At 33.8% G+C, this 15,357-nt stretch overlaps 1 protein-coding gene across 7 annotated transcripts in view; it reads right to left on the reverse strand.

Moving 5' to 3' along the window:
* The window catches only part of KIAA0825 (KIAA0825 ortholog), a 437,461-nt gene that overhangs the window by 387,964 nt on the left and 34,140 nt on the right, over window positions 1-15,357 (reverse strand). For 5 of the 7 annotated variants that reach the window (XM_037801406.1, XM_037801405.1, XM_037801404.1 and 2 more), the window contains exon 2: window positions 7,516-7,655. In XM_037801406.1, coding sequence (XP_037657334.1) covers window positions 7,516-7,646 — 131 coding nt within the window. In that variant the 5' untranslated portion in view covers window positions 7,647-7,655. Of the gene's footprint in view, window positions 1-7,515; window positions 7,656-15,357 lie in introns of those variants that run through there. The other 2 variants (XM_037801408.1, XM_037801407.1) reach the window with 1 other exon arrangement.

The raw sequence follows: 15,357 nt of genomic DNA on the forward strand, positions 1-15,357 counted from the left end.
TGGAGAGGAAAGACTTTCCCACAGATACTGGGGAGTGGACATTTCAAATTATACATCATGAAATGCAGAAGCAGTAAGTGCCATTTGAAGAAGCTGAGGGCAGCTTATCATCCAAGGATAGAAGCCACAAGGGACTGCTCAGAGAAGCAGCAGCATGGGCCTTTTGGAGAAGCTAGGGGTGGCTCTTATTATCCAAACCATATAGAAGTGCAGGCCTTGCTAATTGTGATTATTATGATTATGTCCAGGGTAGGGCTAACTGAGGTGCTCACTTAAAAGGGAAAGTTATGACTAAGCCAGGCAGGATGACAAGTCACCGAATATAATTTCTTTTTTGCCTTTACACAGAGACTGAACTAACAAAATCTGGATATGACATTTAGAATATTACTCTTTGGCAGGTTATTTACCCACTTGTTACCAATTATGATACATGCTAAAAATAAATGATTCACCATCACTGATTTCTACCATCTCACTTAGGAGTCACCTAGGTCTAACTTCAAAATGAAATGGGGATATAAAAATGAAAATGGTCTGAGAGAATGATGGCCTCTCCTGAAGGGCAGGTGAAGGTCCAGTGACCTCTGAACACACTGGTCCACTGTTGTGAATCACTGCTTTGGGGAAGTAAAAGACCCTGTGTGCTCATAAAACCTGATGATATTCAGAAGAGGGAAGGAATTCACACTTAGATGTCAGGGTCACTGCTAGAAATGAAACTTTAAAAAATCAAGTGTAAGGAAAATTACCATATTTAAAAATGAATTACTAATTTTTTTTTTTTTTTTCATTTTAAAGTATTGGGAAAAACCCATACCATACAGCTATTCATTACTTATTCAATGTACACCATTGGGAGATAAATAGAACTGTTAGAATACAAAAATGCCAAGGGTAATTCAACTACAGCAGTGTAAGTGTAGCATAACTGATTCGTCATGACATACAATTTTCTAAAAGCTATTCTGTTAGAAGGCAATAAATAAGTGCATAAATGATTTACACTCTTCTGAACCATGGTTATTATTCAGTATTTTATTTTAAAAAATATATACACCCTATACTATTATGTTTATTCTCTAGAGTATAATAAAAACATAATTGAATTTGACGAAAAATAGACTTGATTCTACATGTAGCATATAACCCATACAGCTACTTCCTTATTTTATCCTTTGTGAAGATCAATGGTCACTTGAGGTGGTTCTGCTCTACATTTGTTTTAATATATAGGCTATAAAATATTTTTAATTTAAAAATTATACCTTATATTCCATGCTATGTTTTACTTTTTAATACTAACATCTGATTTTTGACCTCAAGAACAATTTATGAATGCAAAATACAGTATTTTAATCACTGTTTTAGTTTTAAATATGATTTCTTTCTGACCATGTAGGGTAAGAAATTAAGTACAGATGGTTTAGCAAATAAAAATGAAGCAGTCTCTAACAAAAACATCAGAATTCAGTGACTTGTTTTGTTTAGATGGAGACTAAATGCCATTATGAAGGCAGGTTACCTTTCAAAAATATTTAAAATTTGTTTTACTATAACCATCTCTGAAATTTAGATCAGTGACTTGTTAATCTATATTAGTTAATAATATTTTCATTTGTGAGCTTCTTTGGGTTAGAAATTGTGTCTTGCAATGTTGTAGTGTATCATTTACATAACTACTTAATTGTACTGAAGTTTCATATAGCTGTTTTATATTTATATATAATATTAAATATAGTATACAATCTCTATAGTATGGTTAGGTCATATTTATGGTCATGACTATGATGTGGATGAATTAACTGTATTCTTATGTAAAACGTGAAGAAAAAAATTAGAGAAACATTTCACCTCTTGGTTATGTTTCTTTGAAAACTCTATAACTCTACTTTGAATTTTAAAAAAAGGAAATATCAGTGTTCAAAAGAAATTTTTATAGTGCTTTGAGCATTTGTAGCCCACACCAGGTGAATTATTAGAACTTTTGACCAAAAGGATTTAAGTAACTGAACTGCCTGAAAACAAAGTCCTTTCTACCTAAGAACATCTGTTAATGAGAAACTACTTAGCTGTGCCTGCTTCCCCCAGTATTTGGTAACATTACCATTTGGAGTATGTGACGAAGGCTGAATTTGATGTAGCAACTCTCTAGAGCTAACAGTCTTCCTATGTAAGTGGGAAGAAGATTTTATATGACAAACATTATGTAAAAATAATTTATATTTAAAGTTCTGTTTTCAAAAACTCCAAAGTAATCTGTGGCCTTATACTACCATTTTATTTTAGTATCTTAACTTCAAAATTTTAATTTCTGAGCTTATCCATCAAATGAGGATGCATAATTCTAAACTTATTAATGAAAATCCAGGACATCATACCAAGGACAGATCCTAAGGAAAATCCAGGACAAATACTAAGAAACCATTAATAGCAATTCAATAAACTTTAATGTATCTATTTGAAGGCAGTGCCTCTGTTTTGTAGTCTTATTAAAAGTATTAATCAGGTATTGTGGCTAAATGGTGGAGCAGGAAGCTCCAGGGATCTGTTCCTTCACCAGAATGACTAAACAGGCAGGAACTGTGTGGATCAACTATTTTGAAACTCTGGACTCCAGCAGAACACTGTGCAGCATCCATGGAAGAGCGGGAGGAAGAGGCTGGTCAATTACAGTAAATATCAATAAACTGCTCTTTCCACCCAGCAGTTACTGGTGTCCATTCCCCATTCTCATGGCAGACAGCAGTGGGGTCTGACCCCTGCCTTAGATTGCTGGTGCCGACAGTGGACATTGAAAGCTACTTCCCCAAGATCTGGGTGGCCATAGGCCAACTGCAGATCACAGCTTTTGATTAGCTACTTTGGACTGCTAGGGGCCAAGCTCTGAGGGTAGCCATTGTTCCAACCTGTCCAGGACAAAGGTGGCAAAGGAGAATTAAAGATGGTATGCTTCCTCAGAGCTGCAGAGAATAGTTAAATGGCTACATTTGATGGGCAGGTCAAGATGGGCTTTGGGGAGCCATGGAAGAAGCTCCTGGTGCCCTTCCTGGCCCCTCTTTCATCACCTCCCCAGCCATATGGAGCTGGCTGGCACTTCCTGTGTGGGTCCTTAGCCTTGTTCTGGCTAGGAAAGACTGATCTGGGAAACTCCTCTCTGGTATGCCGCTCCTCCCAGAATTTGCCCTCCAGACAAAAGTAGCTTGAGACAAAAAAAGCAGTGTAAGAAACAACTGAGGTGAACTGCCTGGGGCAAAGGCTTCCCTGCTTTAAGTCAGGTAGTAGAACACCCCATAGAAGAAGAAAGTCTGTCTCCTGGGAAGTAGAGGGGGCATTCAAACTCTTGTAAACAGGGGAACTCCTAAGCCACCAGCAAGCACAAGCCCAGCACAAGACAGGCCCAGAAAAGTCAGGGAGGACTCTGCGCACTGCATCTACCTTGGGAAGACCTTCCTGATAGGAGGGCTGACGGTCAAGAAAATCCCTATCATGCCCTCAGCCAATTACAACTGAACAGATATCTCAGGGAATAATTCTAGAGTTAACAAGTCAAAATATTAAATGTACAGTGTGCAAAAATTTTACAAGACAAAGAAATAGAAAATGATGGCTCATCAAATGAAGAGGATAAAAATCCAGAAAACACCAACAATGAAGACCAGACTGTGGACAAAGACTTAAAAAAAATGATCTTCAATACGCTCCAGGAGATGAAGGAAAATGCACAGAAAAAGCTAAAGGATATCAGAAAAACAATGAATGAACAATATGAGAATATGAATAAAGAGAAATTTTAAAAAAGGAACCAAACAGAACTGCTGGCATTAAAGACACAATAACTGAAATGAAATCAACTTAGTATCAAATCAAATATGTTTGTTATATATTCAAGATATTAAATTTTAACCCCATGGTTAAGCACAAGAAAAATAAATGAAAAATATACCCAGAGAGAAAAGAGAACACACTCTATATGATACAATACAAAAAGTCAAATAAATATGACAGTAGGCATAATGGAAGAATTGAGAGATAAAATAGGTATAACATATACAAAGACTAAACAGCAAAATGGCAGAAGAAAGTAGTGACTTCAAATGTAAATCGATTAAATTCTCCAGTCAACAGGCAAAATGTATACAAAAAAGCACAACCTTACAATATGCAGACTACAAGAGACTCACTTTGAATTCAAAGACATAAGTAGGTTAAAAGTAAAAGGATGGAAAAAAAAAAGATAACATGTAAGTAGTAATCAAAAGAGAGCTGGGGTAGATAAAATAGACTAAGTCACAAATAGTTATGAAGGACAAAGACAGTCATTAAATACTGATAAAGGGGTCAAGTCAACAAGAAGACATAACAGTTACAAATACATATGGACCTAACAGTAGAGCCCCAAATTATATGAAGTAAATACTGACAGATCTGAAGGGAGAAACTGACAGCAGGAGACTTTAACATACTACTTTCAATAATGGATAGAATATCTGGACAGAAGATCAGTGACGAAATACAAGACTTGAACAATACTCTAAAACCAGCAGACCTTTAAGAGAGACCATACTTTGGTCACAAAACAAGTCTCAATAAATTAAAAGATATTGAAATAATATAATGTATCTTCTCCAACCACAATGGAATAAAGCTAAAAATCAATAACAGAGGGAGAAATTAAAATTCCCAAACGTGGAAATTAAGCAATGTACTCTTAAACAAGCAAAGCGTCAAAGAAGAAATCACAAGGGATATTAGGAAATATCTTGAGGTGAATCAATACGAAATACAACATATCAAAACTCATGGGATGCAGTGAAGGTAGTGCTGAGAGGGAAATTTATAGCTCTAAATGCTTACATTTAAAGAAAAGAAAGATTTCAGTTCAGAACTGGAAGAACTGGAAAAGAAGAGCAAATAAAACACAAAGTGAGCAGAAGGAAGGAAATAACAAAGATTAGAGTGGAGATAAATGAAGTAAAGAACAACAACAACAACAACAACAACAAAAACAAAAGCACCACAATGTAGAGAATCAACAAAACCAAAAGCTGGTTATTTGGGAAGATAATAAAATCGACAAATCTTTAGTTAAACTGATGAAGAAAAAAATAAGTACACAAATGACTAAAATCAGAAATGAAAAGGGGGACATTGCCACTGACCCCACAGAAATAAGGACGACACACGGACGCTATGAACAAGTATACACCAACAAAATGGATAACCTGCATGAAATCAACAAATTTCTGGAAACACACAAACTACCTACACTGACTCAAGAAAAAACAGACAATTTCAACAAACCAATAACTAGTAAAGAGATTCAATCAGTCATCAAAAATCTCCCCCCAAAGAAAAGCCTAGGAACAGATGGCTTCATAGGAGAAATTTACCAAACATTCCAAGAAGAATTAACACCAATCCTCCTCAAACTCTTTCAAAAAATTGAAAAGGAGGGAACACTCTAATTCATTCTAGAGGCCAAAATGACTTGCTTACCAAAGACAGATAAAAATACCACCAAAGAAGAAAATTACCTGTCCTATAAATACAAATGCAAAAATCTTCAACAAAATACTAGCAAACTGAATCCAACTGCACACTAAAAGAATTATACACTATGATCAAGAGGGATTCATACCAGGTATGATTCAACATAAGAAAATCAAATAACGTAATGCAGAACATTAACAGAACGAAGGGGAAAAAAGACATGATCATTTCAAATGATGCAGAAAAGGCATTAGGCAAAATCCAGTATCTTTTTTTTTTGATAAAAACACATAGAAAACTAGAAATAGAAGGAAACTTCCTCAACGTGATAAAGAGAATATATAAAAAATCCACAGCACACATCATACTTAATGGGCAAAGACTGAAAGCTTTCCTTCAAAGATCAGGAACAAGACAAGGTTGCCTGCTGTCACCACCATTACTCATCATTGTACTGGAAATTCTATCAAGACCAATTAGGCAAGAAAAAGAAATAAAAGGCATCAAAATTAGAAAGGAAGAAGTAAAATTTTCCCTATGCACAGATAATCTATGATATTATCATACAATGAAAATTGTGAAGAATCCACAACAAAACTCCTGGAGCTAATAATGAATTCAGAAAAATGGTGGGGTTCAAGAGCAACACCCAAAAATCAGTTGTGCTTCTGTACACTTATAATGAACAAGTGGTAGAAGAAATAAAGAAAAAAATTCCATTCACAATAGTAACTAAAAGAATCAAATATCTAGGAATGAATCTAATCAAGGATGTAAAGGACCTATAGACAGAAAACTGTAAGTTGTTGCTAAAAGACATCAAAGACGACCTAAATAAATGGAAAGATATTCTGTGTTCATGGACTGGAAGACTAAATATCATTAAGATATAAATTCTAGGTATATGCTGAGAAGAACTGAAAGCAGGGACTTGAACCAATATTTGCACATCCATGTTCACAGCCACATTATTCACAATTGCCAAAAGATGGAAGCAACCCTAGTGTCCATAAACCAGTGAATGTATAAAGAAAATGTGGTATATACACACAATGGCATATTATTAAGCCCTAAAAAGGAATGAAATTCTGATACATGTGACAACATGGATGATCTTTGAAGACATCATGTTGAGTGAAATGAGTCAGACACAAAAGGACAAACAGTATATGATTTCACTGATATGAAAAAATTAGAATAAGCAAACTCATGGAGTCAGAATCTAGAATATAGGTTACCAGGGGACAGGGTGGGGATAGGGAATAGGGAATTAAGGTCTAACTCCTTTCACTGCAAATGGAGATCCAGTTTTCCCAGCATTATCTGTTGAGGAGGCTGTTCTTTCCCAAGTAAGTGATCTTTGACCCCTTGTCAAAATTCAATTGGCCATAAATGTGAGTTGATTTCTGAGCTGATTCCATTAGTTTTATCTGTTTGTCCCTATGCCAGAGTTTCTACTTGGGACAATAGAAAAGTTTTGGTAATGGATGATGGTTATGGTAGCACAACATTGTTAATGTAATTAACAGCTCTGAGTTATATATTGAATGTGCTTAATACACATTTTAGGGAAATTTTAGGTTCTATGTACATTACTAGAATAAAAAAAAAATCCATGGAACTACAGAACACAAACAGTGACTCCTAAGATAAATCACGAACAGTTATAGCCAATAGTACAATTATAGTTAATCATACAATTATAAAAATGTGCTTTCATCAGTTGTAAGAAATGTACCACACCGATGCAAGGTATTAATAGTAGGGTGGTATAGAGGAATGCAGTATTTTATGCATTATAGTTCTATAAAACCACAATTTCTCTAATTAGAAAAAAAAGTACTAATCAGATAAAGACAATCATGTTAAATACTAAGGGGAGACTGATTGATAATTTTCAGGAAAATTAATGATGTTGAAATTGAAATTCCCTAAGAGCAGGAAACACTAAAACCATATTATGTAAAGTTCATGTAAATGAAACATGAAAGTTACTTATTTTAAATAAGTAGCAATATTTACCTTGTAGCATTTAGTTCGATCTTTTCATCAATGTCGTTGATAATCTGCTTAAACTCTAAGTCTCCAGGAAACGAATTTAACAAACAATGCAGGTCAAAAGAATTAGGGGAATATTCATCTTCCCAGTCCATTCTCTGTTACTAGAACAAATAAAAAAACATGTCAGTTCCTCTAAAGTGAAGGAAAAAAAACACAACCTCAAGTTGTAATACTAAACCAAAAACAGTAATTCCCATTTATAAGCAAACAACCAAAAATGAAATATAGCAGTAGGAGAACTAGGGTATTATTAAGGTAGGTAGAGTGTTTTGTTATTTAAATTTCATGAGCTGTGACCTAATTTTCACACTTTTCTATGGTTTCATGGCTGAACAAAACAGCACCCCTCAGAGACTACTTAAGCATCCTGCTGCTTCACACTGACCAAAAGCTGCAAGGAAATCACAAAGCCCCAAAGACCACTGTGAACAGGGGAGGTTGCAGCAAGAATTCAAAACTGTCCCTCCACCTTCATCAGTATAGGGAACTGGAAATTATAGCCTCAGTTTTTTAAAAGTCTCACATTTGATTCCAGAAAACTTTGCACTATGGGTAGAAATCATGAATCTTTGGTAGACAGCTAGCCTTTCTGCCATAGCTGCTCATTTGATTAATCTTGGTGCTTCTCTTTTATGCTACTGATTTACCTTTAGTGTTCAATCATCTTTGGTTGTCAATTCTTATTTATAAACAAAAGATCAGTTTGCTATATATTGATAGACAACAAGGGTTTTCTCTGTAGTTATGAAGGTCATTTTATCCAAAAGGTTTCTTCTTACAGAGAAGCAAGGCTGATTTTGGACATTTTGTAAGTGGCTCATGTGTATCCAGTGGCAAATTTTTCTTTAGGATTTGTGGACAGAAGCAAGCACAAAGCTGATGATTTGCAAAAGTGACCAAGAGGGTACTATACCTACATTGGACTGCTTTAGTTTTTTTGTTTGTTTTCTTTCCTCTTTGGGACTTCTGTGCCTCTTTGTTCTCTCCCATGCCATTGTAGAGATGGAAGTAACTTAGGGTCTGTTCTGCTTCTCACTCTGGTCAACATCCATACTAGATACTCTACCTACCTAAATCTTCAACTTTGTTTAGAAATCACTGCAAGTGGGCAACCGCTACAGCATTTCTTTAAATCCTTCCCTAAATGATGAACCTATAGTCTACTCTTTACAATTCTGTCTCTGAAATTGGCATTTCTCCTGAGAATGGCTCTTAATACCACAGAAAGTAAATGAAGGTCACTCCATCTTTAGAAATTTCTGTCTTTAATTTTGTACACTGAGGCAATACTACCAAAAAAAAAAAAAAAAGAGACTTTGGACATTCAAAACTTGGTGATGAGTCTTTTCAAATAAATATAGACTAATGAAGTAGAAAGAGACAAACTACTTATAAATATTTTAAAATGCTAATGCTGGCAAATTAAACGTGACATTAGATAATATTAAGTCATAAGCCTCAATTAGAACACTTGGGCCAAGATCAGTTCTACGAGAAGTTCTTAGGAAAATAATCCAGTGATAATCTGCCTATCTATCTATCTATGTATTTATCTATCTATCTTCTAATTTTTCTTTTCCACATGCAGCTGAACTATATATACTACAAATCTTAGCTTTAATTTATACTTATAGCATTTAGATATTATTGTATATTTATAATTTTTTTAGAGCTAAAATTATATTTTGGTATATAATATAGATTAATGGAGTCTAATTTAATTCTGAACTTTATTTTCCCAGTATAAAATAAAAATAATCAATAATATTTAATAGGACAAAATTCTAACAATCAAATCCTTAAGACTTGTGGACTTAGCATTCAGTTTTTATGATATGACAACACATTTCTAGATCTCTGAGAAGTAATTTCATGTGCTGGGGGCCAATGAGCAGGAACTAGAAGTTGGCCAGTGAGTAGATAAGACCTGCAGCCCAGAGAGTTGCACTTCAATCCTGTTTTGTTCTTTACTTTCCACTGTACATGATGTAACTTTTGTAGTGGTTAAAAGCCTTTTTATTCATTAAAAAAAAGATTTCCAAAAGAAAGGCAGCTGGGAGTACTAATAATCATAGAGACTATAACAAAAGAAGTGATGTAAATAAAGTAAAAAATGAGTTCACATTTTATTTGAGCTCAATGTGGCAGCAATGTGGTACAATATTCTGAATAGTATATCTAATAACTGAAACTTAGAAGGAAATTATTACCATATTTTAAAAGCGTTTTTATTCTTTTGACAGAGAAATGTTATACTGTTCTTTAACCATTCACAATTCTGTACTATTTCCATAGAAATACTGCTTACCAACCACCAAATGTAGACTTGAACAATCTTTGCTAGAAAGGAAAGCTAATTACAAAATTTACTACCCAACTTATTTAGTTTACTTGAGTTCTAAGACTAGAAATCTCAAGGATCATTTCACCACATTTTTGTTACCTCAACATACAAAGGATGCTCCTTCCAAACCAAGGGAAATGATAATCTATTCATCTTTTCCCCTTAAATTAAAACATTTTTCTTCACTTTAAACATTACCCCAAGCAATTAGCTAAAACTTTCCTATGTTTAAATATGTGGGGATATAATCTGGGTTTATTATGCCATGCATATATTATTCTTGAATATATTTTTGAATATATTCTTGAATATATTTTTGAATATATTCTTGAATATATTTTTCATCAGCATTTCCTATATTTGCATACTTTTTTTTTAAAAAGGGGAACCCATTCTGAAAGCTAGTGTGACAGACAGGACATTTTTATATTTGTTTGATTTTACTAAAATATAGCTTGTAAATGCAAGCTGCATATACTAACTAACCATGTAATAAAGGAGTTTGACCCTACTTATTAGGAGACTCAGTCCTGGATGTTTATGACACAGGAAATCAGTTCAGGTATATTCAAAGAAAGATCAAAAAAATATTGAATCGTTCCCTCATCTATAAAAACCTCTCAGAATGATATAGCCAAAAATGTGTATCAGATCCATAATTATCAAAATTACTTCCTTTCTTTTAAAGAACATTTAACTACAGAGCCTATTAATGCTTAGCTATTAATATTTCAGCAATTAATATTTCTATCACTTCACATTTGAGAAGAAAAGTTGGCAACCTTAATCTTCTTCTGGCACTCCTAAGGGGCTGCAGCTTTAAGACAATAGAGTAAAGGAAAGAATCACTTTAGAATTCCTTCAAATCAAAGCTTGTTTAGTGTACTTCAAATATAATTTTGTTTAAAAAATTTACTTTACCCAGCAGTAAAAGGAATGAAGTAAGAGAAATATTTAAATTCTATTATCATATCTATCATTTTTTTTCAGTCCTTACAATGGGAAAAGAAAGTATAAAGAAGAGAAGGGATGACAAACATAGATGATAGTATAGCACAATGGTTAGGAGACTGTGGCTTTGCAGTCACAATGACCTGGGTTAATTTTCTCTATTATATATTTGTTAGCATAATCCCTATGAAAGAATGGATAACTAAATTTCCTGTAGCTTTAGAGAGGAGCACTATTTGACCAAAGTTAAAATTAACTTGAATCAAATAACTTGGATATAAACTTTCCAAAGTTTAAAATTGACATTTTGAGGATGGTATTGCTTTTCAAGGCTTAGAAGCTCTTTGGACATAAAATAGACCAACCTTAAAACCCCTGTCTCATCAATTCATGTTCATCATTTCTTTCAAAATCTAATTCAAAACTTGCTTAACTTAATTAATTGATTAACTATGATCAATTCACCAATCATTTTGCATCATTTTGTGCTGTTAAAGAAAATATGTTGTTTTGTATTATTTTGATCTTGAATGTGTATGTTTATCCTCCACTGAAATCTGTTCTGGAGTAAAACAATTAACAGATTCAAGCATTTTGAGATTTCAGATGAGGTTGGTAACCATGATTTTAAAGTATTCCCAATATAGATATTCCCATGTTGACATGGTTATGTGATTTTCTCTATCTAGCCTCTATATAGCAGCTAATCAATAAATGCGAACAACACATTAAAGGAATGTGATTTGATAACAGTGATCATGTACCAGAATGATAATGGTTCAGAATTTTTATGTGATAGATACAGAGCTGTGATGCTTCCACGCCTATTATAAGGTTTAAAGGTGACAAAGGAAAAGAAAAGCAAAAGTCATCTTTATAGGTAAAGAGGCAGTTAAGTTTAAAATACTGTAAGACAAAGTAAGAGAACATCTGATTAGAACTAATAGGAGGAGAAAATTAGCCTGAGTGAATAGGGATGCACAGGATCAACAAGAGAAATAAATGAAGGAGGGACAGTAGACTGTGGCACGTGATGCTAAACTTTGGATTTAGAAGTTTTCTTATTAGAATGGCAGTGATCCCTGCAGGGCAGTGGTGAAGAAGAAGCAGGCACTGAAGTGCCACAGGCACAAATTCCAAATTCTTGCATGCATGATGCAGGCCCATCATGTGTCTAACACAAGGCTGGGCATCATGAAGGAGCAGAGAGAGAAAAGACAGTTTCCTCCAAAGAGCAAAAGAACAAAAAGAAACAGACCAGAAGAAAGATCACTGCTATTTTCTAAAAAAAAGATACCTGTGGCCTCAAAACAGAGAAACAAATGATTGAGGGACAAGTATAATTTGGCAAATACTGCAGTGGTAATTCAGAAAGGTAGAAATACCTTACAAAATATGGGGGGTGGTGGTGGTAGAGGCTGGGAAACTGTGGGTGAAGACATAGCTTTATATTCTGTTTATGTTCCTATAATTACAACCATTAAATTGGCATCAAGGAAATAATACTAATTTGATATTAAAAAAAGAATGAAGTCTCTTATCCTAATTCAAGGTCAATCAAAAACAGGAGCCATGCCTTTTCAAAATACAAAAACTTTTGTCTTTTAAATTGTCATTCTACAATAATGCTTTTAAATTTTCATTTCTGTATAACTGATCATTTTTTTCTATAAGATTTTAAAAAACCATGCTTAATATTTCAAACAAGTACTAACAGGCAACCTAATACTAATTATTGCCTTTTAAAATGATTAAAGAATTATGTTTGACCAATTATATTTAAGTCAAACATCTATAGATTAAGTTTCAACCCTAGGCAAATAACTGTTGTTATAAATTCCCAAGAACAGTAACTGTAATAAAGTATGAACATATCACAAGTGCTGCCAGCAAACATGAACATAAAATCATTTAAAAAATCATATCTTATGTGATCAAAAGAAAGCTCACAAAAATAATTTTGGAATACCACTTGTCCTTTACTGTATTTTAAAATGATACCACTCTATCCTAGGGTCTAGTTTCCTTTATTTAAACACTCTCATAAAATGGGTAGAGTCGTTATTTTACCTTTCTTCTTTCTTCAATAATAAAATACCAGAGAATCATTATTCTTTTTAAGACTAAACAATACATGTTTAATAAGGACTGAAAGAAGGTGGAAAAACAAACCATTGGGAAGAAATTCACACTTAAGTAACTGAAGGAGAAACATTAGGAACAAGTGACTACTTTTCTGTGGAGAAGCTCAGTGATGGGGTTCACATGCATTCTCAGATCTGCGGACAGACTGTGAGACTAATGTGTCCACAAGCTCACACTAAATCCTTCCATTCAATATCAGTATCTAACCTAAAATAAACACTGTTAATGAGCATGGTAAAAAAAATGGGGTATCTGATTAATTAAAAATAATTATGTGTTCCATATGTAACTGAACACATTTCAAAATGTTGCGCTATAATAAAAACATTTAATTCTATATGTCACATTAAATTCTATATTTAATTCTATATATCATTATATTTGAGTCCTGATTCTGGTTCTGCTAATCTCTGTGTGACCTTAGGTTAAGTCACTCAATCTCTCTGGAGGGAGCTAACTTTGCTCAGTTATAGGATGGATTTATTAGGTCTAAGGTTTCTTCTATCTATAAATTTGTTGTATTCTCTAAGGAATGGAGAGAAAAGGACAGATTTCTGAACCTCACAAATGATCTTTCCACTAGACCTGGCTATTTCATTTATTGATATCATCCTTTCTCCTGTACCTTGGCCTCTCAGAGCTATTTTTAACTCTTCCCTCTTCTGGTAGGCCTTGGCCAAGCCTGCTATTTGGAAAACTGATGTAGACTCTCTGGCTTAGCAAGAAACAATTGGTGAGAAGAGGAAATATGAGGTAGCAAGAAATTATTTTCTGGAACAAGATACCCCCCCCCCCACCCCGCCCCAAATCCTCCAGCTTCCCAAAATATTCTAAGCAGCAGCTAGCCAATGATTCTGGGTTCCTCTAACCTGGTACACTTCTCACTCAATGCAAGATGCCTGAGACCAACTGACTTCAAGCATGCCTCCATAAGAAAAAAGACAGCATCAGGGAATCATATCCTCACACACCATCATGTAACCTTGATCTATTATCCTTTGCACTGATTGGCTGCTGGTTTAGTCATAAAGAAAAATAAACTTTTAACCACATCATCATTCTTAAATTTGGATCAGCCTTTTCTTCTGGCTCAGGACATTTTTACATTGTCATCTCTATTTAGTTACAAAGTAGGCTTCCTATACCATTCACAACGTCCTTTCGACATTATTTTATAATTAGTAATTTAACGTTTACTAAATCTTCACAATTTTACATAGTTCAGTGAACTCATTCATTGAGACATGGATTAAGCTGTCATTGATAAATAATATTAATGTTAATAAAAGCAAACACTAATGTATCCTATATGGGCAGACATTGTTCCAAGTACTATATATATATAAACTAATTTAATCCTTACCATAATCCTATGAGAAAGGCCCTATTATAATCTCCATATTAAAGATGTGGAAACTGAGGCACGGAGAAGTTCATGACTTACCCAAAGTCACTTAGATAGCAAATGGCAAAGCTGGGATTCAGACTGCCTTCAAAGGCTGTCCTAAATCACAATGCTCAACATTGCCTCTCTGTATAGATTCTGACTTAAAATAAAAAATTATTTGACCTCTTATATATGTTGAATAAGTTGCTGCCATATATATTTGACAGGACTCCCTAGAACCATTATAAATTTCCTTCATTATGAAGCCTATGTAATTGTGAGAAAAAAAATTCTTTTTAAAGGCTAGATCTTCCCCTGTGATGTTTCAGAGCTGTCAGAAATTTCTTTCTGTTTATTACTTGTTGAGAGTTGAAATTTTTTTTTGCCTCCCCTCAAAGACTAAAACAAAGCTTCAAATGGATCTCAATCTGTTGACAGTCATTGTAAAATATTTTATATAATGAAGTTTCATATTAGGAAATAAAACATTTGTTATTCTATTCAATTTATTTTCTCAACTCTTATCTATATATTAGGTTTTCCTCACAGACTGTTAAGCTTTCTACTAATAATTGTGGAAGTTCTGAAGTACTGTAATTATACGGGCTGGGATATAGCTGGTAAATAGTCATATTAACATACTACAGCTATTAAAATTCCCTTTTTAAAAATACAAAATACTTCATTGTAACTCCTCTATCAGTGATTTATATATGCATGTGTATGAAGCAGAAATTGACAGGATCAGTCAGAATACACTATTGTAGCTTGACAAGCAAACAGAATTGTTATATGCTTTACACACCGAAACTGACGTTGCTTTTAAACGCACTTCTCTTTCTAGAAAATACTTTCATTTTAGTACCTTTTTATAATCTTATATGCAATTCTAGCCATCTCTTACTTCAACGCAACAATGAAACTAAGATAATGTAAAATTGAACTTTAATTTCAGCACTTTTATAACTTGGTACTC

The sequence above is a fragment of the Choloepus didactylus genome, chromosome 13, assembly GCF_015220235.1.
Source record: "Choloepus didactylus isolate mChoDid1 chromosome 13, mChoDid1.pri, whole genome shotgun sequence".
Taxonomy (NCBI): domain Eukaryota; kingdom Metazoa; phylum Chordata; class Mammalia; order Pilosa; family Megalonychidae; genus Choloepus; species Choloepus didactylus.